The 26,087-nt window shown below is 42.7% G+C and overlaps 1 protein-coding gene across 6 annotated transcripts in view; it reads left to right on the plus strand.

Moving 5' to 3' along the window:
* The window catches only part of YLPM1 (YLP motif containing 1), a 1,323,976-nt gene that overhangs the window by 1,045,996 nt on the left and 251,893 nt on the right, over nucleotides 1-26,087 (plus strand). For 3 of the 6 annotated variants that reach the window (XR_013600907.1, XM_078659897.1, XM_078659898.1), the window contains 2 exons: nucleotides 7,114-7,296; nucleotides 19,076-19,392. The exons of the other annotated variants lie outside the window; for them this stretch is intronic. Coding sequence is in view for 2 of the 3 variants with exons in the window: in XM_078659897.1 (XP_078516023.1) it covers nucleotides 7,114-7,260 (147 nt within the window). In the remaining variant the exon portion in view is untranslated. Of the gene's footprint in view, nucleotides 1-7,113; nucleotides 7,297-19,075; nucleotides 19,393-26,087 lie in introns of those variants that run through there. 6 annotated transcript variants of the gene reach the window in all.

A 26,087-nucleotide genomic window follows, 5' to 3' on the forward strand; every position in this document is an offset into this window, starting at 1 on the left:
ATTAAACCAAAGCATCAAACAATAAGGACACCATAGAGAGGGATCACTTTACCATTTTTGCAACACATTATGAAAGCGAGAGGGGGGAAGCAGAGTCAAAGCACATAGATGTTCAAATCAGGAAACATTTAAGGCAATGGGGAACAACAAATACTGCATTTCTAGGTGGTACACATATTCCCCCCCTATATCCATTCCACTGATCCCAAATCAAAGCCCACTTCCGGGGACGGCCTCTCGCCAAGTATACAGTTTTTTCACGGAACATACTCCAGTCCAAGTCCTTTTTCCAGTTGTCTAGGGTGGGAGGCGATTCGGCTCCCCACAGCTGAGCAATGTTTCTTTTCGCAATCATATAGCTTAGCGTGGCCCACTGCGTCTGTGCTGAGTCGAGATCAGTGGGTTCCCAAATATTGAGAAGGCATCTGCGCGCCTCCAGTAATAAGGAGACACCCGTAACCTCACGGATCCTATCATGAATCTTATTCCAATACTCAACTATGTGTTGGCACTCCCAGATGATATGAGAGAACGTCCCCACCAACCCACATTTACGTCTACACAATCCAACTTCTAAGACTCCCATCTGTACAAGGCGGGGGCCTGTGACATACACTCAATGGAGAATTTGTAACTGTACCAATCGCAGCCTAGCAGGAATAGCGACCACTTTCTGGGACGAAAGCGCTGATTGCCAGTCCTCATCATCCAGTTCTATCCCATCCTGTGTCCACCTATCCCTCAGTTCCTTAAGTAGATCAGCCCTATTATTAATTATTTTTTTATAAATCAGGGAGATCGTCTTTTCGGGGACCCTGCTTGGGTTTTGATATTGTAACCACTGCTTCTAAAGATAAATCTGAAAATTTGGCTGCACTTGCACGAAAATAGCAACGTATTTCAGTCTTTCTTTTTCCTTTAATTCTTTCTGTGCGCCTTATTCTCGTCTTCGTCATCCATATATCTCTCCACCTTATATCCTGTTTCTCCTTCATGTGTTTTCTTCCTGTGTCTTCTCCCACTGACTTAAAAATGAATGAACTGTAAGTTGGCAATAGGTACTCTGAAGAAATTATTCAGGTGCAATTTCCATTCAAAAGGCATTTTTTGGTTTGATACTAACAATGGTGTTATTTGATAAATCTGTATGTAATTAGGCACCAACCTGGTTCATCTAGGTGAGATTTAAAACATTAGTTTTGTGCAGATTTTTTTGCTCCCTTAAGAATTTTTGGTCTCTGCTACAGACAACATTGAACAGAATTACATTAAAGTGTGTATGAAAGTAGTGCTTTTTGTGATTTGGTACAATTCGGTCAGTACTTTGTGAGAAATTAGCTTTTAGGTGTCAAGACAGCTTTTATCAGTTAATTTTTATGTATGTCTTGTCGTTTGGTGTGATAAGGACCCAAGCAATGTGGCTGGCTGTTCAACTGAATAATTTTTTGTTTGGGTGGCCATTTCAGGATCCTAAAACCTGCCTCTTAAAAAGAAACCCAACAGGCATGACGGGTCAGTGAAAGCATCTATTGTCGTAGGTTAGTGGGGTCCAAAAAGGCCAGTTACTGTCCATCCCTATTCCTCCTCCACAAAAAAGGACTGGTTTTGTTGTGGGGTTTGTAGGCATATTTTCCTTTAAAAAAAAAAAGTTGCATTATGCACAAAGGCAATGTACTATGAAAGTTGTGCAGCCAGGCACCACATTTCCCCAGACTGCGCAATGTGCTTGGAAGCACAGGAACTTGGTGCAAGAATTGGCAGCAGACTGGCGTCTCTGTCCAGACCTCAGTACATATGACCAAAGGGATGCTCTGCAAGCTTACAGAGACCTGCAGACTTGGTAGAATGCATCCTTGTCCTGCACACAGAACCCATTGTGCATGGCCAAAGTTCATTTGCCGACGTTTTGTAGGCCTGGAGCTGGTGAAAGACCTAATCGTAAACCAGGCTATGCCTCCAAAGCTAGATTCATATGGCCAAAGGCTCAGCACTGAATCTTCTGTGGCCATGCTGCCTATGCCGATATTCCATGGCCCATCATTAAGGGCCATGGAATATATGGCATGCGGGATGATGGAAGAGCCTCGCCCTACACAAACCCCATGCGACCAACACATACATATATATATATATATATATACACACATATATATATATATATACACACATATATATATATATATCACGTTTGTGGCTGGAGATGCACATGCTGTGCATACTCTTACCATCTAGTGTTAAGCTCTCACAGTTGCAAGTTATTTTTCTTTGAAATAGTATTTAATTATGAAATGTGTAGTGAGACAGAATCCATGTTGGATTGTTTTATTCTGCCAATAGGATTGGATATATTAAAAGGGCTGAGAGGTCATGTTTTCATCACATTATGCATCGGAAAACTAGTCCGTGCCTTGACACCTTTCTGTTGAGCTTCACCACTGGACACTTTCGGCAGGCTGACCACCAATACTTAACTTGCTTGGGGCCTGGCCTCCCTTTGAACTTCAGGGTCTGCATGTCCTCCTTCTGGTCTGCAACCCTAGAGAATGCAGATCAGGAGGGGGGTAATGGAGCCGACACCCTTTCAACATTGACCCAGATGACACTCTAAATACATGTGATCAGGCCAGCACGACATGCAAATTGTGCCTGTCTCCTGACCACTATGATTCCACCTGTCTCGCCTTCCACTTGAAGAAAATCCTACGGTACTGAGGGGAAAGACACTAGGCTCTGCAAGATGCACCAACAGATCGCTTCGAAAACCCAGGTCATAGTCAGAGAAGACTTTTTCTGCACTGAAGAGGCCGGCCCATCTGGAATCCCAGCAGCCCAGTCGGGAGATTGTATCCGCAAGCGTGTCCGAGCACAAGGAATAGGAGTAAGTTTAGCTGGTTTTAATGACAATACCGATGGTCATTAGTATGCCACCAAGCTTTAAGACCCGCACCACCAAGCCAGAGTGACAAAAAAGGTCCCACGCAGAGGTAGAAGCTCTGCTCCCTTAGGAGTCTAGCATCTAGCCTCCATGGTCTTCCCTGTCTGAAATTCTCCTGTCGGCACAAGGAGAAGGCTTTGGAGATGCCTAAGGGCATCAACCCCCACTGTTCATCGAGCCCTACTCTTTCCAAACTCTTTGAACATCCACGCTCCCACCTGAAGCTGACACTGAAGGCACCATCGAAGCAAGTGCTAACATTTCTGTGGATGACAAGAGCTTCAACAGCCTGATCTGAAGAATCTGAGTTACCAATCATGCACGGGCTTCAGGAGAAACTCGATGGCAGGCAGAAGCATCTCTTTGTCCACCCAAACACTGGGAAGATCTCGGCAAAGCCACCTCCACGAAAGCCATTAGACACTATCTCGCAAGAGAAGGCTCGGCTTTGAAGGAGAACCATCCTCTGCCCATCCAGACCGGTCACCTTATCGAGACGGGGCACTCGCCCCCTCCCTTATTTATCTCCTCCACATTCTCCTTCCCTGTCTCTACTACTAACTCCACTGCTACTACCTCCATGCAAGCCACCACCTCCACCAGAGTCACCTGAGGGATTACTATGTCTTGTTTCAGACAAAGGCGGTCTCCATGACCTCATTGATCCATATGACCAACCTTCAGACCTAGGGCCTGCTGATGGCGCCCCGGAAAACTATAATGTTGAGTGTTCTTGTAAGAACCGTAGGCTTGCTTTACGGTACAAAAGGGGGTGGTCATGGACGGAGCATCTGAACCAATCAAACACTCACACCCAGTCAAAAGATCTGGGTTTGATCCATCACCGTTCTTTAGCCCACTCTGCCACCCCAGTTTAGACATGGCTATATGCAAATCAGTCTGAACCTGTGCCTCATGGGAACAGTCCAGCCCGAACTGCCAAGCCTTGCCTTCCCTGGACCGGAAACAATCTTCCGAGGACCGGTTTCTGGCATTACAGCCGTCTTCAGCCTGGCTTGCTTGAATACAGTCTCAAAGTGGGCAAGGGACTCACGTATGAGCATACCCTGCCACACTTATGGCGGCCAAAGCGGTACAAAAGGGGGTGGTCATGGACGGAGCATCTGAACCAATCAAACACTCACACCAAGTCAAAAGATCTGGGTTTGATCCATCACCGTTCTTTAGCCCACTCTGCCACCCCAGTTCAGACATGGCTATATGCATATCAGTCTGACCCTGTGCCTCATGGGAACAGTCCAGCCCGAACTGCCAAGCCATGCCTTCCCTGGACTGGAAACAAGCTTCCGAGGACCGGTTTCTGGCATTACAGCCGTCTTCAGCCCGGCTTGCTTGAATCCAGTGGCAAAGTGAGCAAGGGACTCACGTCTGAGCATACCCTGCCACACGTATGGCGGCCAAAGCGGTACAAAAGACCAGCAGGCCTGGCATTGGACTGGGACCTGCGACACATCAGTCTACACATGCTTGATGTTGAGATGCTCAAGAAAACTGCCTGCTATATCTAAGAGCACGTTCCCTATGTATAAGTGAAAATTAACTTCTGTCATGCTTTAGTTAATGAAGGTTGTTTTTTTTTTGTGGAAGACCTCCTGGTATTCACATCTCCTACCTGAAGATAAGCGGATTTGGATTGCCAGATAGGAAATTCCCTTTCTTCAAACTATCTTTACCTGTTATCACATTTTCTGAAAAGATCCAGGATATGACATCCCCATCAGTGTGCCTCTATCATGAGCAGTACTACTACGTTGTAACACTTGAATGAAATGACCATCACACCTTGAAGGAGAAATTCCCATTTGTCAAAACCATATAAAGGATACAATAGTCTATCAACTCCTCAGGCACTGAATCTGGCAGTGTTTCTGTCTGCATGGTGAATTATAAGTTCCTTGTTATCAGACTGAAGTTTCATTTGTGAATTATAAGTTCCTTGTTATCAGACTGAAGTTTCATTTGTCAATGGCACACTGAACAAGAAAAAAGGCAGCCACTATGGTATTCCTAGAAAATACTAGTTTACAAACCAAATGTAAGGGTAGTGACAGGTGTTGTGTTAAGTGTCAGAAAACATTGTGTAACTATCCTGGCCAAGCAATTCTCTAGTTCGACTAATTGTACTGAAAGCTTTTTCATTCTATTGCCATTGCACATTCACCTCCAAGCAAATGAAGACCTATTTCTTTTAAATCTATACACAGTCTTTGAACCTGGATCATATTCATGCTGCAGATTTAAAGTGGTAACTTTTCTGTACCAATAGGTTGGCAGCTTGCTATTTGAATTAGTGGAAGAAAATGTTATCCATTTTTCCAGGCTACAGGCAGCGTCAGGCTGGTGCCAAACAGTCAGTAATATTTGGTTGGTTTGCTATGCCCAGTACTGCGTAGGAAAGGTGATATGGGGAGGAAAACTGATTTGGAAGGGGAACAGATGCAGATTCCCCGTCAGGTGGCCACAGTTTTGGAACAGAGACCATAGGAACAAAGAGCATGCAAGGTGTCCTAGAGGAAGGAGTCAGCTTGCTGGCTAGACCCCCATCTTGTGCATATACACATTGTAACCTTAGCCACCATCTATCTTAGTAATTGTTTTCCCCAGGTCCAACACACACCAATCGTACGTAAAAAATACGGCATGCTTCACACACCCTGAACAGTGAAGAACTCCAGCAGCTTTCCAAGTTTTACGTAGAAAGAGTGGTAGGTTGCGACCCCTTCATGGTACAAGTAAAAACAGCCTGCGGCTCTGAACTGCCATTCATTCAGTTTCCACCATCCACCCAGTAGCTTTGCGTTAGTGGCCATATTTGCATCCATTGTTGCTGCAAGTACACTTTCTGTACTTCCCCATTTAAGAAGAGCCTAGGTTCTACACTAAAATGCAGTCTTACTCGTGGAGCATATCCAGTGCATGTACAGATATTTTAGTTTGCTCAACATATATGCCAGAAAAGGCAAACAAACAGGGCAGTACAGTGTTTCCAGATTTTAAATTAAGTTTATTTTTCACTTGTCTTTATCTACGGTGGCATTTCAAAAGTTAAGAATGATGTCGTCCTGTGCTAGAAAAGTAGTAGTAGATAAATAATGCTTTCTTCTCTACAAAGGTCATGTACGGGGATCTGCACAGTGTGCTACATACAGGCGATGTAAGCTTGGTCTAATGTATGGTGGATTTTGTATGAAAGCAAGGTATGTTCTTGTTTAGGTAACCTGCCAAGGGCATGCACTGCGACCGGTTTGTACTTTTTCCCCCAAAAGTTGTGCCCTATGAGTGTCCTCTAAATCACTGTGGATACTCCGGGATTTATGTCTTTGTCTGCCTGTTTCTGTCTTTGTCGACCTGTCTCTCTCTCGCCCCTGTCTTTCTTTCACCATCTCCTTACCCATTTAAATCCTACAACTAGGTGATAGCAGTTCTCCATAGATGGTAATAGGTGAGAGTTACTGAGTGTGCTACTTTCTTTTGTTGTACATCCACGATTGCTACCAATTCTAATGATCATTTAATTTAACTTTGCGTAGCATTTTGGTTTAGTCTACACCTGGAGGTACCAGTACCAAGTGCTTAATATACTTGATTATACCAAGTGCTTAGTGTACTCGAGTAAGATCAGTCATGCTTGTATTAGCGGAAACATCTTGATCACTCCGTACATACTAAGAGGAGGAATTAAATATTTTTCAGTTGACTTAAAAAGCATTCCCTAGCTCTCTACCCGACTTCTTATCCTTCCCTTGTAATAGTTTTACGCTTCTCCCATACAAAATCTTCTAGCTGTGCAATATAGTGTGATATTTGTGTGCAGTGAATGGTGAACAGACAACCTGAGCAGCATTAAACATGGATATTTTCTCCAAAGTCTTTCTGTTTTTGGAAATGTTGGTGGCCCTTGTTAAACTGATTCACGTTTAGCATGGTCACTCTATGGATGCAGCATTACCTCTTCACATTCAATGGAAAAATGAGAAATCCACTGTAATGTGTTTTATCCCACCAGCCTCGTTTTTGCAGCAACTTCTGTGTCTGGAGAAGACAACAGTTGATTCTACTTTCTTTTTCTTCAAGCAATGCACGTGTGCTCTATTTTGAGTGGGCTGCTGTGGCAGCAGTAGGTGAGACCCATCTTGCTAACACAACACTTTTTGTAGGTACGCTGGGCAGACCTGGAAGAGAAGAAGGATGCTGACCGGAAGAGAGCCATAGGCTTTGTGGTTGGCCAGACTGATTGGGAGAAGATCACAGATGAAGGTGGTCACCTTGCACAGAGAGCCCTTAATCGCACCAAATATATTTGAGTTGTACATATATGTTGACTTCCCTAGATCTTAAAGGTAAGCTATTTAGCTTTCTTTTTGTATTAACGGCTAACTGTAAGTTTACAGGGCTACTAAGATCATCATGGTTATACTGGAATTGAGTATTATTATGCCTACTCACATCTTGAAGTTAAAGCATTTTGAAGTTGTGCTTAAAACAATGCACATGGTGTATTAGTGAGTCAGTGCACAGTATCTCTGTGCTGTTCAGTTATTTAAGTAGACTTTTCATTTAACTAACATGTGCTAATGTCTGATGGCTGTCTCAGAAGCCATCAGTTTTTTATGGATGATTGGCTAAATTGTGCTGTTCTGTGACCAGTCCCCAAGCGATTAAACCGTGTTCTGTTTAATAACTATGGTATTACCTGCTCATGGGTCTGTAAGTGAAATGGGTCTATTTTGATATGCCATTCCCATTTCCTTTAACTGAGCTGACTTATATGGAAAGCTGTTAATTATTTATAGTATTTCCTGAACATGGCCTTAAAGGTTCTGGCATGGTAATTAAGTTTTATCGGTTTAATTCTCGCCTGCATCTGCCATATAATTTTTGAGATAAGTTAGGAGCACTTGCAATTTGATTTCCCTGCCAGAACTGCTTACATCTCACCTCCTTTTCATGTGCATACTCAGTGCCTGCTACTGAAGCGAGTACAAATACCACATCGCTAAAATTAACTATTACTTACTTTATTCCTGCCTTTCAGGCAGATTTATAAAATAGGCCTTCATGATTTTTTTCTTCATTTCTAAGTTGTTCCTTTCTATGTTTTGGCTCCATATGTGCAGTGACAGTTACAATTTCTGTAGTTTCTTTGCGAGCCAAATAATGTGACCTGTATTTGTTCAGTGTTACCTGATTCCTGAATACTTGGTCGCTGTTTTATAGTCTACAACTTTCTTGCTCACTCAAGCAGTTAAGAAATTTCTAAATCATTAACCGATATTTCATGAGAGTTTGTAGAGAAAAGCTAGCTGGGCAGAGTACATTTACCAACATCAGGTGAAAGCTGGACATAATAAATTCCATAAACCCTTTTCTGAACGCTGAGCTATTAAGCCATGGCAAAGTAAGACTCCCCAGTATGCAATGTGTAGATGCTTCCAAAGTATTTTTTCAGCTTCCAAGATAGGTTGTTGTGGCACTATTAAATATGACTGCTCCTATGCTTTTAATTGAGACAGAAATCCGCTTTCTGTAGACTTGATCTATTCGCAGTGGGAGAAGAGTATTTTCTATTTCATTTAGTTTGCAGACTTTCCTTCTCATTGTAGCATCAAAGGGCTATTGTTGATGCCCGATTCGAATTCAAGCGTGGGTCTTAATCCCATTATTTTTAAGTCTCATTTGAAGTGCAAGTTCAGATGTGATGAGTTTCTTAAATCCAAGCCTTTAATGTGTGACAATTGCCCCTGATGCTCATGTTGTGTTGGTACAAGCATTTGTTTTAAGTGTGAGCCATTTCCTGGCTAGCTGTTAAGAATGGGACAGGCTGGAGAGTAGATTGTCAAGCTGTACTGTTAACTGCCTTTTATACTGTTTGCTGTGCAACATTATTCCATATGTTTGGATCCTGAAAATTGTATCGAAAAATTACCCTTTTTTGGGGCATTGTCCATAGTTTGTCTGCATGACTCATGATGACTTTGCCCTTTAGGCACGAATACTCCACTATGTGAATGCCATCTTTAGATCATTTTGTCAACATTCAGTTCAGAAGCATGCTCAGTCAAATATTAAGGAGCCGGATCTTAGTTGCGTACCTGAACAGACGTTTATCGACCCCAAAAATGTTCAAATGCTAGGAATTGCTAACGGAGCAAAAATCTCAGCTCATGAATTGCATTGTTGCCAATCGCTAAAGACCTTATGTGGATTTTCATTGTTTTAGACGAAGAGCATCTAGATTTGGCCAGCAATGTTGCTGCCAATACCTGAGTGGACCAGCGTGAGGTGTGCAGGTGGTCTCCCTCTGTATCACAGCACTACTCGGAGTAAGGATAGTGCTTTTTCAAGCTGAAAACTTGAAAAGGTGAGCATTGTTCCTGCTGCACCATGGTGTCCAGATTAGACTCCGTAGGGTTCGGTTTTCCGTCCTAGCCCAAGGATGAACATAACATTTACAAAACTGGCACTAGGGGAATATTTTTCTTATATTGATAAAGAACTAGCTCAGGAGTTACAGGGTACTGAATTCTTCCTGGCCCCCTCCCTCCCATACCCCGTCTCCCCGAATTTTGATTCTGTAAGAAAAAGTTACTTACCATTGGTAATGATATTTCTGGTGGATATTTGGTCTATTTTTAAATTTAAGGTTGTTTCAATATTCTCAGGCACCAGACTGGATCCAAATATGTCTTATAGTTGTTCTCCTATGGTGGTAGTGCTGGTTCCATCTTGGTGCTGGAAGTGGTGCCGCTTTGACACCACTGAAGCCATATATGTCAGTTCCCCCTCCATTTCTTTTTGACCCATTCCAGGCAGGGATGAGGATAGTGTCTGAATATTCTTAAATCTGCTGTGCATCAAACTAACTTGGAACCTTATTAAAATCAAAAGCCTCTGACCATCCTTCAGAATAGGGAGTTGGGAAGGATTGGCAGGTAGTGTATCCACCGGATAATCATCACCAAAGGTCAGTGACTTTTTCATCTGAGTCATACCTCCACCTGCAGGTTCCTCTAGTTTTGAAAAGATTCCAAAGCAGTCCTACCTCTCAGGTGATGCATTTGAAGAAATGGTCACACAAGGAAATCCTGGGCACAGAATGTGCAAAATGGCCATCCCTACTCCCTTTCAATTCCAAGTAGTAATGCTTGGCAGAAGGGTGAAGCTATGTCAGTGTTGCTGCACTGCAATTCACCGACACCCCTAGCAAGGGCACCGTTTGAATACTTTGCTATGGTCAATGACTCCGGGTTCCCTTGCACTGCTTTTTCTTGCCAAGAGCATGACCATTTTAAGGCAATAGATGATCCAGCATAAGGTTCTGTCCTAGACTACCCTGACTTTTTTGCTGCCAGCATAAATATCTAAAGAAGAGCTGGTAGTCAGAACTGATTTTACTTTGTCTGGTCGATGTGTAAATAACCGCCTACCAAGTGTCTAAACACTTTAAACTCTACTCTTTGTGATGGGTGGTGGAGGAAAGAAAATGGGCGTAAGGGTGGTGGATTGACCGATGTAAAAGGGTTACCACCTTAGGCAGGAAAGCTGCTGTAGTTCTCAAGACCAGTTTGTATTGCTAGAAGTATGTGAAAGGCAGACCGATACACAGCTCATGTTACACATCACCAAAATAATGGCCAAGAAAAAATAAACATTGGAAAACATAACAGCAGCTCTGAATCGTCTCTATGAAGCTCCCATCAAGATCCTAACAAGGATCATCTCATTTGTGCATCACAAAGGGTGTAGGGGAAGCATGTTTGAGTCCCTTCAGAAATCCGATCACAATTGGAGATTTGAGCAGGAAAGGTTGATCTAGCTAACACAATGCTGCCAGGACTGCAGTGTAGCCCTTGACAGAGCCCACCGTATGACCCAGTTGGGCCAATGACAAAGTAAAACAAAGGATCTGTGATAGTTTTGTTTTCAGTAATGGTCATTATGTTTCACCCACCTTGTGACAAATAGATTCCTCTTTAATGACTAAACCGATTTTGTGGAGGATCAACATGCTTGGCAGTGTGACATCAACCACTTCTGCTGACAGTTGGAAGGAGCTAAAGTGTCCCTGCTCAATCTCCAGGCATGAAAGTAGAGTATCTGGAAGTTGGGGTGCAGAACGGGGTCCTTCAATTGGGAAAGGGACTCCACTCTGAGAGATGCCAGAGGGGTGCCAGTGGTGGCCCAAGCAGGCGGAGGGCCACCTCCGCTCCACCAGCCTCGCCTTCGCCACCGTCCCACAGATTCGCAGAACCACCTCCAGAGGAAGGTCGTTCTACTACCAGGCAGCCAAGACATGGAACTCCCTCCCCGCACACCTACGACTGACCCAGGACCATCTCACCTTCAGGAAACACCTCACGACCTGGTTATTAGAGCAATAGCGTCACCCCCCCCCCCTTCAGCGCCGTGAGACCCCCACGGGTGAGTAGCGTGCTCTACAAATGTATTGATTGATTGATAGAGTGTTGCAAGAGGACTACATACTAAAACCTCTGTGGCTAGTCCAGAACGATTAAAATGGCTTGGGCTTGCTCCTGCAAATCTTCCTCAAGACCAAGGAATCAAGGATATCTGAGGAAATGCTTAATAAAGTGGAAATGTCCACCTTACCTGAAACACATCTTCCAAGGCTCCCTGTCACGGATACTGGAGGGGGCAGAACTTTGGACAGTGCGCATTCTCATTAGTGGCAAAAAGTTCCTCCTAAGATGTGCTCCACAGAGCAAAGAAGGTCTAGACCACCTTTATGTGGAGAGGCCACTCATGGTTGGCAAGATGACGCCAACATAGGCTGTGTGCTCTGGAGTTCTGTACAGCCTACCCTCGGGTTGAGGAGTACGTTTCTAATTTGGCCTCTGCTGGAGGATGATAAAAGTGATAGTCGGACCACCAGCACAGGTCCGCCACAGTTTCCGGCAAGATTCCAGTGTTGTTCAGCTATCACCTGTGCTGGGATCACTGCTGTAGAAGGCACCACAGGAGAGCCTTCATATGTCATTGTGCATATGTTATCAGTAGACTGCAGGAAGCCAATAGATCTAGTAGGTGAATAACCTTCAGTACTGAAAATTAAGCCTCCTTCTGAAACATTGAAATTACAACCCAAATGTCCCTGATCCTTTGAATTGTCGGGGAGGCTATGAAGAATGTTGTGACCAGTACTACTACTAAAAGCAAGACATGCTGTGGATAAAAAAGGGGTATGTTGATGGGGGGGGAAGCAAGCTGAACAGAGATGCAGTTGCCTGTATATGGTCAAACACCAGCTGTGGCAAGCAATCAGTCATCGAGGTACGATAGATAAAACTTAGATCTTGATCTTTACAGATGTGTTAAACCACTGCCATCACTTTATTGAAAAGTCGGGGTGCCAGTGGTGGCCCAAGCAGGCGGAGCAAAGACCGAAGGAATCTCTTGGTCAACTGCAGGATCAGTACTTGGAAATATGCATCATGCACATAGAGGGTAGCATCTGGTCTTCCGCTTCCAGCGGCAGAAGTACCTGAGAAAAGGACAGCATCTTGTACTTTTCCTTATGCACGTAAAACTTCAGGACCTGAGGTTTAGGATTGGACAAAGACTGCTTACCTACTTGAGAACCAGGAAGTTCCAAAAGTCGCACCAGAGGCCAAGTTCCCTCTCTGTGAACAAGTTCTCCACTCCTTTATGCAGCAGGACTGCCACCTCCTGTTGCAGAATCCGAAGGTAATACTCTGACTCAAGGGACTGGGGGAGGGGGGGGGGGAATCTGGGGGATCCTGTTGGACGAATAGGGCATACACAGTTTCTGTTATCTGTAAGACCAACTGGTCTGACGTTATGGCCTTCAAGACCAGCAGAAATGAGGATACCTGAATCTCACTGCCCCCCAACCGGCTGCATGTGCTCATTTAAGGGGAACCTAAACAGTTTTCCATGTAATGCTGGAGAGGAGGAGGTGGAAGGCTGGTGGGGCTTGACAACCCTTTTTTTTGTGTCTGCCTCTTTCTTGGCATGTAAATTGATACAGCTACTAAACTGCCTGGGAGGGTTGACGCTGTTGAAAGGCAAATCCCTTGAAAAACCTTAAAACCTGCAATTACAGCTACTCGTTCATTGGATTGGAGCTCCAGAGATGGGACGGTAGGTCTTCCTGCCCTAAACCTTTCCATGGCTGAGTCTGCTTTGTCTCCAATCAGGCAAGCCACATCAAAAGACACATCTGTGACACACCCCTCACATCTCCAGAAAACTTTATAATGTGAATCCATGTGTGCCTCCTTAGGACTATGGGAAAGTCCATGATCCTGGCTATAGACTCCACCATGCTCATTCTTGCCCCGATAATTTGTCTTGAGGAATCTTGCCTGTCCCTCACCATTTAGGCAAAATGGTCCATGTGGTGATCCGGCAAGCTTGCAACTGCTAAATTTGCCATATTCCTTTAGGAATGCCTATATCTTGCATGTAGGCAGGTCTCATTCATCAATTTAATAGACAAGCAGAGGACACTTTCTTACTAACAGCCCCCAACTTTTTAGATTCTCCGTTTGATGGGACAGTGGGCAGCACACTACTTGCAGGACCATAATTTCTGGCAAGTAATGATCTGAGATGAAGGCAGGATCCCCTGAAGCAGGCCTATATGGCAGAGCAATGAGCTGGTTTACAGCCTGAATCGAGCAGACCTAGACCCGGAGTCACACCAGAGCAGACCACTACTTGCCCAAACGCCATCATGGTGTGTAGAAATCGGGCTAGCACTGCCCCTGGTGCTTGGAAGTCAATATAGGCCAGCATTGATGCAGGGGCGTTAAAAGGTAAGCGTGGCTGGGAGACTGACCCTCTCGTATGGATACCGGAGACAGCTGTGCTTCTGTAAGTGTCTCCTTGGCTAGAGGGTTGTCAACCACTTTAAAAGATAACACCTGCAGAGTTACTGCGGCAAGGTGGCCTACTTCAGTACCTCAAACTATGTCGAGTGCTGATGTTGCCGCGCCTCTTCCTCTTGTGTTTCTTCTTCCTTACCTTAGAAGATTTTGAAGCTGACCTTGACTGGCTTCAAGCCCAGTGCTTGTTGCACTCCTGGGCCATAAATCAATCTGCCTCATGTTTTTAAATGACTTTAACATGCATGAAGCCCAATTTTTCACACATCATAGTTCTACTTCGGCCCCAAGCACAACAGACAAACCTCATGGATGTCTAATATGGACATTTGTTCATTGCAGGAACAACAGAGTTTGAATTCTGATTTCTTTGGGGATGGAATCCCTTCATACTGCACAGGTGGAAAGTTTTAGATGGAAAATATTAGATAGAAATGACTCTTGTCAGAAAAAAGAGCATCCAGAAGTTACAGATCCATGTTGAAATGCCCAGTAAAAAAGGAACGGACATCAGTGTGCCGTGGTGGCACTAAATGGCTTCAGTGATTTCACACCGGCATCACTTCAAATGCCATGGCGTAATCAGAGGTAGACAATGAAACAGCAACTTAATCATTTGGTGCTGAAAAGAAGTTGCCATTGAGAAATTACTTTGCTTCAATATAATTCTTCTTTTATGATGTATTAAAATTTCTAACAAAACGAGCCACAGGAAACATAGTAAGGACAAAGCCTATTAAATGTGACTGATGTATTCATACTTATTCAGTAGCGTACAAAGGAAGATGAAAGTGAAATTCATGTCTCGAACATGACAAGTAGACATGAAAGAGGAGGAACACAGATGAGGAGCTTCAGATGTAATCTGAACATGATCAAGACACATCCTTCCTGCCTTTTCCCTTCAGATAACATTTGACACACCACTCTGTATTGAAAGGAAAAGCAGACATTTATAGGGTGGACATCAAAGAGAAGCACGATGAGTCTTGTTTCCTTTTTTAAACATTGTGTACTCTTAAGAGGAATAGTCAGTACCCTTACATGAAGAAGAGAAGGAAACTTTTAAGACCTCATCAAATGCTCTGGTCTTAGTAGAGGCAAAGACAGGGGCTACAATACAAGTGATTCATCAGTTTTCACTAAGAGAGAAGTTTGTTCCTTCCTAGCCTGTGCCACTTCAGTCAGGAATATTCTGAGGTACTTACCACAAAATAGAAGAACATCACTTTAGACAGATGGGTCCAGGATACAAATGACCATGATTATTGCAAAGAATTTATGAAAAGACCACCAAATCACAGCTGTTAAGAGTATCGCATTCCAGATATGTTAGGAGGTTCATTCACTTCTCCAAAACTGAGCCACAGCAGAATTGCCTCTACAAGAATGAAAGCAATGGGGAATATTCAGTCAGCCTTGATTCCTAAGGACGGAACTATATTGGACCAATACTGCACTGACAGCTTCTGATGTTTCCGTGTTGGATCACATATTGTGTGCTCCGCCAAATTAAGCATGAACTATGCTGGCTGTAGTGTGGGCTAAAAGGCAGGCTCCCACTTGTTTTAGGTTGTTTTTATTAAGAGTGAGAAGAAATGCAAACAATATGTGAATTTTGCAGGACACATTGTTTGTGTTTCCCAGGATGTACAAAGCACTGATGGGCTGATACTCTGCATTCTAATTAACTCTTTGTGGTTAAACATCTAAGGCACCCAACAGATATATTCTATCAGATGTGAATGGCCCAAGAAAGATTAATATCTGCTTAGCAGCCTAATGGAATCAAGAGTTCTTAATCTAGTTTCCAATGCATAATTTTCCCAGATAGTCAATTGGTAAATTCTCATTGTAATAAACAATACGAACACAGCTTTCAATATCCAGAAACAAATGGGAAATTGTTTCCTTTATCCCTTTATCTGTTGCACAGTGATCCAGCAATTATATATATATATATATATATATATATATATATATATATATATATATATATATATATATATATATATATATATATATATATATATATATACTGTTAAAGGCAATGTTGATATATTAGCAGGACCTCTTTTAGACATCAACAGCTAAAAGGCTGATTATTTAAGCAGAACCTTACATTTTTCTTACAAATGCCCACACTTCACCTCAATTTTGCTCAGAAGGAAGGCATTTTTAGTCGATTACATCAGACAATTTAAATAAGCCTTCCTTCTTTTAATCGTTTTCTGGATCCCAGTATGTTTCACAATTGTGAAATACACCCTGCTTCTGGTAGCCCTCAGCTGGGGGAGAGATGTGTTACCTAAACCCTTTCCACATGTCCAGCAAGAGTCATACCCTTATGCGGGTCCCACACTGCTTTCCCCTCGATTCTCTTTTGTTACTGTAATTCTCTGTTATATTGATTCTCTGGTCCTAGAAATTGATAATTTGCAGTTGCTCTAGAAATGCATGAAAATCTGTAATTGATGAGTCATCAAACAGCACAACATGCTTCAATTAGAGTACATAAAGTGACCGGGGTATAATGTTAAAGTAAAATCAAGAGACGTTTACTTATCCTTTTGTCATATGTTTTTTAAGGGACCAGTTATGGAAATTTCTAATATTCAATAGACCGCTTCAACTTTGGAAATTGTCTTAGTATCATGATAGATTTTGGTGCTGTTTGAATCTGTGCGGTCTCGTTACTTGAAGTGCCTAACTAGAAAAAACACATTCCTGGTTTCTAGTCCATATCTGAGAAGTCTTAGTCAAATATAAAAAAAGATAGATAGATCTGTAGATATATAATACAACGCCCCAAGTGATTCCTTTATCCGATTGAGTGCCTGGCTAATACAATAAATTGTTTACTCTAAGACCCTTAGTTTGGAGAATCAACAAGATGAGTTCAGCATTTAAACTTCTGTCGTAAAAATAATTCAAAGCTATGGATCTCAGATAATGATGCAGTTGCCAGTAAATTTGAACCTGCTGAGGTGGACAAAAAACCCTTATTTATGAAAACAAAAAAGATATTGTACATGCCTGTGAAGATCACTCGTCCCAAGCATTTAAAGAGCACTGCTCCCAAATTCTGTTAGCTTATTCAATTCTTTAGAATTCGAATTCAGCGCAAGGATCGTCTGACAAACGGTTTCCATGTTTTCAGTACTAAAACTATCTGGCTAATTTTATTTGTAATATTGGCTGATCAGTGGATAGTATTGACTTTAAGTACATATCCACAAAGGTGTATGTGATGATTAAAAGACTCAGCATGCTATATTAAGTTGTGCACTGACTAAATTGAAATGGCCTTTCTGTCACACCAACGATATTGGAATGCATTAAGTTCCTGGAGTTGCCTGTAAAATTACTTTGACTTAAGCTTCTAGATTAGACTGCACTTAATTGAAATTTCAATAATCTCTATTTCGGTTGTAAAAAACCATAAAAGACATACATACAATAAAAACAATCAAATATACCCAGCCCATTCCCACCATAATCATACATCCACTCTGAGTCCCAGTAAAGGTTATTCCAAGGCTTTTTTTTTTTTAAATAAATACAAAGTAGGTTCTAAAAACCTTAGAATATTAAAACATTAAAAAGCAGGTTTGTATTAACATTCAAGAGTCTTTGAATACATTTTGAAACTTGTTTGCAAACTGTACTACAGAACCCTATAGCTTCAAGCCCCCTCTTCTCCTTATTAGGTACACAGAAAAAAGATATCTACTTGTACTAAATACAATTGGTTGACTGCACTTAATTGTCTGTGCTTTCTTGTCTACTTGTTCAGGTGAGGCGAGATGCTAATATTCTAAATACAAAGAGCGCAGCATATTTGCATATCACTTGAACGGAGGCATGAGAACTTGAGGCATTTAAAAATTGGGCTCCAAGATGATTGAACACATTATTTAGGTATTTCAAACCTGCAATGAGCTATATGGGATGCATCATCCACTTCTGAATGCTACTTGTTTTTGGTATTTTGTGTACTATTGCTGTATCTCTTTCTAGATTCTTGTAGGGATGTTGCATAACATTCAATGGAATAAATGTGTTTAATTGAAACAGACACCTGTTGGGCAGTCTGATGGGAGGTGGAAGATTATACCCCAGCACAGTGCAGGCTATTGGGAAGTGCGCATTACAGAAGTGAGGTGGACTTTTACCTGCATTGGCTGCTTTCTGATGGGAGGATCATAGTATTTGGCTTGGAATTTAAGGGTGAATCAAATCATTTGAAGTGCTTGGCCAAATAGGAGTGTGTGCATTGAGCAAAATTCCTTGTACACGTCCCAGCAGTTTGGATCTCTTTGATTTAGTTTTGTAGGAAGTCTTGCCCCTTGAATGTCTTAAGTTATATATGTATTTGCCTTTGACATTTAAAATTCAAAAATGCTCCAGGCAGTTGTTTATTAAACAACCCTTTAGCAAGTTTAGCGACTTAAATGACATCGTAAGGGGTTAAGTTCTGATGGAAACTGCGGGCTCTCGCCACGTTGTCAGTGTTTTTTGAAGAGTCTTAAATAATGTGCATTGTTTCTGGATATGGTGTAGGCATTGATTTGTGTAATGGAACCAGGGTAGATACATCTATATTTCCTGTGCCTATCGCGAGATTATTATGAAACGCAACTTTGTCAGACTCCCTTTAATTTGTCAAAACATTTAATCTACAGTGCAACCCATATCTCTGCATGAGATTATGGTGGTGCATGACATCACGTAACTTAGCACTGTGTTATGTCTTTCCTTAAAGACGGTTCTGCTCACCGTGCTTTATTTCATATGAAACTGACGAATCCATGCATTAAGCAATGTGGTATTTGTACAAGTGAAAAGCATGGCACTGACGCTCATTAGCACCACGTCCTTTTTGTTTATAGCAGATGCTAATTCAGATTCAGTTATTTTCTGAATATTAGTCAATTATTTTCACTAAACGTTTTGTGACTTTTATCTGTTGTGCTGTGTTAGGATTAAAATGCCATCCTCTACCCATGTGTTTTTTAAGATCAGGCACCCTACACCATGGGTTATTTACTAAACAGCCAAGCTTTCCATCTTTATACTATGCCCATGAGTTATCTACTTATTTTGATATGTATGCACTCATCAGCTACACAAAACGCTCAATTTTTGCTCATTTAGTAATTTGGTGTAAAATATCTTAATTTGCACAAAATAAAGCATATTTGCAAATGATGCGCAGATGTGGACTGACTAAATGTACTTCTCTTTCCAGGCTGTTCACTTAGAAGATGAAGAACACTGGAGTTTCAACCGCATCTTTTTGTTCCTGTGTTCTGAGTTTATTTTTAGTTTATGTACATTTGTTGTAATGCTCGAACAGGAACCTCGGTGCACCACAGAACTAAGCCACACAATATATTTTAATCTTTTGAAAATCACCAGCGGAGTGATTGGCAAATGGACAGTTTCATGAGCTGTAAATTGCCACTGCATTGTAACTGCTTGCGTGACGTTCATTGTTTTATACTGTACTGTATTTCGCAGCTATTGTACTAAAAGTAGAACAATAAACTTAGATAAAAACAGGCAGCGTTATGTTGTTCACAACCTCCTTTAACTGTTTTTTTTTTATTCGTCTTACCAGCCAGTGGTTAAAATTGTCACCACTATTCTGCAAGCTGTTTGTCTTCCATTTTGATTTCAGATACGATAAAAACTGAATTATCTAGTATATTGGGCTTGTTTTTATAGTTTGGGGGGATCGCCAGTTCCTAGGAGTGGAAGAAAGTTGGAACTTGTGAACAGAACCCTGAAAGATTGTCCATTCTCGGAGATGGCAGAAGGTAGGCGATGGCTCTGTGAAAATCACCAAGATGACGGGCATCCAAGAGCCCAAAATGATACCCTCTGTTTCTCCAACTGCGCAACCTCCTTACATTTGGACTTAAGATTCCAATAAGGTTTTTTTTCTTCTTCTTTTTGCTTCGGTGGACCTCAGAGTTGGAGCCTGCAATGTAAGTGAGATGGCTGACCTTCCCATAAGGGGTAATTCTGAGTGGAACACAAGGCAGCTTGAAATGACCACCCTTCTCTAAATTTGAAGAATGAATGAACCAAAGACTAAGTGGAATCTGTTATTTTACCTTCCATGGAAGACCGTGTGAAACTTCTGACATTCCCGTTATTGGAGCGCAGCATGAACCTCTCATAGTTACCTCTCCATTGAACAAAATACAACCTTTCCTGAATTGGAACACAGAAAGAACCCCACACAGCTAATGATGGCTTTGCTTCAAGAAACCTTTTTTGAATTGATCAAATCTCCTTACTCCCTACACCCTCAAATTGATGGAAAGCTACACCTTGTGTACGAAAGCCCAAAGTGATCCTCACCCTTCATCTCTCTTAAAACTGTGGTGGGGCTCGGTGTGAATTTCACAATTTGCATGACTTCCAATACCTGCATTGAAACAACATGGCCTGATTCTAACTGCCAGTGCAAGAAGTGGTAATGCTTTTTTCGACTTTGATTGGCACGCCTTCCAGGACTTGAATGCAAGTCCGCCATTTGTTATTTTGTGCCTTCTCCTAAAAATACTGTTTAAACAGTCACAGTTCGCTGCTTGGTTCCTGCATGTTTGCACATTATGTACAATAGAAGTAATTCTTCTATAGGATAAAAAGGCGGCATTGCTTATAGAATGTAGCAGTGTAGCTGTTCAGATTCTTTTCCTTTCCGCTCCCATCAAGTTACAACCCAAAGTACACAGAGGGATAGATTATCGATGTCGGTGGGACTGGCTTTGCCTTGACAAAAATTCTGTTGCCAATGTTTTTGCTGTGCATGTAGAATATTTTAGAGCAGTGTGGAGAACATTCTGCACAATAAAAAAAATCTTAGAATTTTTTTGGGGGGGGGGGAGTCATGCTGCGATTTGTTTGTTCATTGACTCCTAACACCCGTTGAGCCACCACACTTATCGTTGGTGCTTATAAGAGTCTGAAAGTCTGTGACTTTCAGGTCCTGTTGTAAGTGCCTGGACCAGTTCGTCAAACTTATTTTCTATCACCACCCTATCCGTTGGCCCATTATGGAAATGTTAATCCACCACCAGAATCTCCCAGAATAATTTCCATGTTGAGCAAATGCATGTAATTCTGTTTAGTAAATCTATGATTTTTCTTATCACGGGATATAAAAACGTAGTGTTGATTTATAGGCTTGTTCATCCTTACTTCTAATCATGCTGTCTAAATTCTACTATCAAATCTGTGTCAGAATGTTTACCTGTTTGCTGTATTGTGGATCCATATGCTTATAATATCTGCCATCCCTGAAAATGTCCTCCTCTATAATTGCTTCTGTGAACTTTTTGGTATATTGAAAGTATGGAGCAAAGTGGGAGAATCATTCTGTCTGAACCCCCCTTTACCTCGACAGGTTTCTTTTGTTCCATCCTGAACCCTCCTTCGTTTCTGTTTTTCCGACAGAAGCGGATCTTTGGGCCCAGGGATGACATCTTATGCCACAATTTCGTTTTTTTTTCTTTCAATGTCTGTTTTATCTCCAGTGATATTTGTGCTTAGGAGCTATATATATATATATTTTTTTTACTAGCTTATTTTTTACTTGGCATTGTGTAGTCTGCATTTTTTTCCTGCTGAGAAATTGCTTGCATCGGAAGGAAAAATGCTGCTTAGGAAAACCAACCTCATTCTGTTAGGCATGGTCCTGTTCTTTCCTTAGACTGAATGCAAAGGCGGGCTTCCACGGTGAGTAAACGGGCCCTTGTTCTTGTCTTGTTTGAAGTGATATTGATATCTCGGCAGTAACCCTGGTTTCCTCAACCTCTTTCTTTCCATTTTACACAGAGCATAGATTCAAACGACTATCCAGTTACTCGTAATTTGTGTCGAAGCCATCATAGATCTTAAGCTTCAAGTCCAGTGTTTTTCTTTAGTGGATAGCTCTCATTAAGTAATCTCGTTTTTTTCACTAGACTACTTTATCATCCTCCTTTTGGTCTTTAACCTACTGGAGTCGCACCCCCTAAAGATCTTGATTTAATAAAGAAAGGTTTGTAATTGATCAGTGTCATTAGGAGTCAAAGGGTAATGACACTTTTATCATCAAATGTAGTGAAGTATCTGCCCTTTGCAGCATAAGTTGTATTTTTTCAGCTTCACAGTTCGATTTCAGGACACCAATTCCTCAGTTGTACTTATTTTTAAGGTATACCTTTTCAGTTCGTTTGTATTTATTTGGTGAAGCTATATCCTTCTTTCCTCATTTGTTCTGTTTCTTCAGCATGTTTTTTTCATTACCTGAATAATTTCAGGCCACGCTAAGGTTGGTGGAGATAACCACCTACAAGCAGTGCAGCTTTAAAGGGAATGGGAGCTCTCATGCCTGCAACAGTGTGTGTGGGGTCTGATTACCTCGTCTACTGGAAGGAGAACTGAGCTGAACCAGAGAACAACCGAAAACCTCTGCTGTACTTTTAATCTTCTACTTAAAGAATCCCTTCAGATTGCAGGGGAATATGTTCAACTCTCTGTGAGGCCTCTAGAATTTACTGTTCTCCACTTATGGAAGTGTAGTCTGATTTGCGTGCTGCAAGACACTGAGATATGTAGCCACTGTTGAAAGCCTTGAAGCATTTGAGCCTGAGGTGGTGGTCACACTGGGTGTTAAAAATGACTCTGCCATTAACTGTATGAAGCTATAGAAAAAGGGACTAAATCAGTGTGTGTAAGATAGTATCATCAGTTTTGGTCCTTACCCCTCCATTGTATGATTTTACTTGTATTTGCAATTAGCCCATTTCATGCCTATGGCTTACCCACAGGACTGCGTACAGTGAATTGCACTTTTTCATTGGCCTGCAACAATGGTGACTTCCACATTTGGAGTCACAGGAACTGTTTCACTACATTGATCTCCCCCCTTCAACCACAGGTTCCGGTCACATATACAATGATACCGTTATGTTCATAGCATGATGCTATTTTGTTGGATTGCAGGCACCGCCTTTTACTTTGTGTCATTCAGCTCCGGTCCAGAAAGGTGAGATTTTTACAAACTCCAAAAAACAATCCCACTCTTCAACTACCACGTTAACTCCCCTCCTTGTCTAGTGTTTTGTTTTGGTTCACAGTCATAGCAGCAACTGGGATGTACTATCCAAAGATTCTTGCTGCCATTCCTTTTATCCTATGGATCTCCAGCAGTGTACAGGATTACTTCGCAGTTGTCTCTTAGAAATCAAAGCAGCAGAGCACCAGAATCCTACACTCCAGCAAAGACAGACACTTATGCTGCCTTATTCTGGAAGCTTTGACCTTGTCCTTCAGATTTTTGACTCTTTCTAGGCACTACATGACCCTCCTTGCACAATCTTTGAAAGCCTGATGCGACTCTTCATGCTGGATTTTATACACCGGTCGCTAATACAAGCTGCTTATGTTTAAGCCCATATACCGGGTTGTCTCCCCAGATAGATGCTCTGTAGTGCACTGACTTAAATTGAGAAACACCTGTTTGTTTTTAAGCGTTTTACTTTTATTCAGTATAGTTGCCTTACTTTATGCTGAAGATTAATTTACTCTGACATCTGTGGCCCTTTCGTATTGTGCGGATCCACCTGTGTCACTTTTGCCACTGTTCTTCACTTCCACTTAGATAAACAGGACACTAACTCCAGGCTGCACCCCGTGGTCCACACATTAGTGGGACACCCCAGCTCTTCCTGCTGCCGTGCCTGTGGGACCTACAATGAGGGGAAGGGGATGCATCTTCCAATTGTGGCCCTCTGCTCTCTCACTCCACTTTGGACTGGGAGCCATATGTAGCCGTGGCCTCTTTTTCATTAGCCTGAGGGTCAAATGAGCACTGTAGCGGCTTCCCTCCACCACATGTGGTCTCAGAGAAAGAAAATTGCGGGAGCTTCAGGCAGATGTCCTCTCAGCTATCTTTAACCTCTAATTTTGGAACTATTGTCTATTTGTGCGGAAAACAATCCTCAAAATGTTCTGAAGTGAAGAACGCTTCAGCTGAACAAGAACTTGCCATCCCCTTATACAGAACAGTGATTCAGAATATAACACTCTTATACTTCAGTTATGTTATGCAAATGTTAAGAAGGCACATATCACGGGTTGGGTATCCTGGTCCTTTCGAGAAGGAGGAGCCCTAGATTGGGCCTGTTTGAAAAGCCACTTCTACCAACTATCAAAACAGTCTGAGGTTGGAGCAGAACTCCAGTGTTGGAAGAGTAGGACAAGAGTTTATGTTCGAGGCATGTGGGCTGCTGAATTCATATCTATGCATAGATCGCCGCCTAGTGTTGGGTCTGGATGATTGCACGTTGTTGTCCTGGAAGAGTCTTCGAAGTATCACGAGATAGGTGGCTCCTCCCCTGGATTACAGTGCGCATGGGCATCCTCTCCATCCTCAGATTGTTTTTTTCCGCCATTGGGTTCGGATGTACTTTCTTTACTCAAGTTCGAAAACTTTTTCAAAAGGCCTTCGGGGTCGTTGGTATTGTTATTTCAATCGGTGCCGAGTACTTGTTCCAGTTCTTTTCGAGCAGGATGTCGAAGAGAGCCGCGTGGCCTTTTCGACACCAGAGGCCCGATCGTCGATGGAACGGAGCCCGTTCAAACGATGCTCCCTTTGTAATTCTAAATACCCACACATCGATGTACACCCGGTGTGCAACAAGTGTCTTTCTCCGGAGCACAATGAGGCCAACTGCCTAGATTGTGCCAAATTCAGGTCAAATTGAGACGCTTCGACTTCGGCGCGCAGCGAGACAAACGATGGCGAAGCCAGCCCCCGACCCGGTGAATATCTTCGGTGAAGAAGACGATGAGGTCGTCGAGACTGAGGATCCAGAACAGCAGTCGGATCCCGGTTCGGAGCATGACTCCAACTATTATGAAGACGAGGAAGGAAGCGTCGAGAATGAAAACGTCGTCGAGGTAAGGGACGACGCATCGGCCATCGGAGCCGTCGATGACGACTTGAGCGATGAACCAGGCCCAACAGTGAGTACGGGGCCCGATACGGACACGGAAAGACTTCCAAAGGCTCAGGTCGAGGCATCGCCAACAGGCCTTAGCCAAGATCATGACGAACATTCTATAGCCCCGCGTCTCGGCCCGGCTAAGAATATATCACACGAGCCATCGGTCGAACGTTACCAGTCACTGGTTAAATCGAAACCGAAAGCCATGGAGTCGAAAACGAAACCGAAACTGCTGGAGACAGTCTTCGGATCGAAGAGTTCGTATTCATCGGGTTCGACAAAGAAAAAAGGTGTCGACAACCCTGCGGGGTCACAAATAAAGGGTGTCGACCCGAAGATCGGTACAATGAAGTCCATATCTAAAGTCAGGCACGTCGAGCTAACGAGGTCGACGGACAACGACACAAACAAGGGACTCGAATCTCGGAAGGTTCTCGATCCGAAGCAACGAGACGACAGGCCACAGTTCGTCAAAGGCATTGAGCCGAAGTCCAAAACCGGCTCGAAGGACCACGTCAAGTCGAGGCAAAAGACAGCGCCTCCAACGCAACAGGCGCCTAAGTCAACGCAAGGCCAGAAACGTATTGGCGAAAAGACAGTCGGTCGGACCGATGACGACGCCAGCCCCAAAGAAGGGGTCAGTCAGTGGACGAATACTATGCCACAGATAAAATTCGGACTGCCCCCAACTGCACGGCCTAAGGCGCTCGATCCGAAGACAGGAATCGAAACGTCCAAAACGGTGTCAATGGGGAAAAGGAGTCATTCTCTAGAAGAGGACATTGTGTACCAAGAGCCCTCCTATGAAGACCAGTCTAAGCTACATATCGACTACGACACAGGCAGACTTACTTTTTATCAGAGGAAAATCAGGTCAGAAAATCCTCTTGAAACATAAAATTCCACTCAAAAAGAAAAGGGATTCTTCCACATCACCTGTCCTTTTTGAGACTGTAAGTTACCATGGCCAAGACACCTCTGCATACTCACCCACACACAATGATGAGGATATGGAGTATGACTACAATGAAGAATTTAATTACCCTGTGGACACGGATCAGGATGACCAGACTCAAGCCTGGACAGACCCTGTCGACCCGGGGTAGTTACAGACTATTCCTGACACTCCTTCTTTTTCTGTCAAGACTTCACCAACAGAGGATACAGCTGCGTTTAACGCATTATTAGAAAGGGCAGCACACAATCATGATGTGGAAATGCATGCTGACACAATTGAAGAAGACTTCCTATTTG

Source organism: Lissotriton helveticus, chromosome 9 (assembly GCF_964261635.1).
Source record: "Lissotriton helveticus chromosome 9, aLisHel1.1, whole genome shotgun sequence".
Taxonomy (NCBI): Eukaryota; Metazoa; Chordata; class Amphibia; order Caudata; family Salamandridae; genus Lissotriton; species Lissotriton helveticus.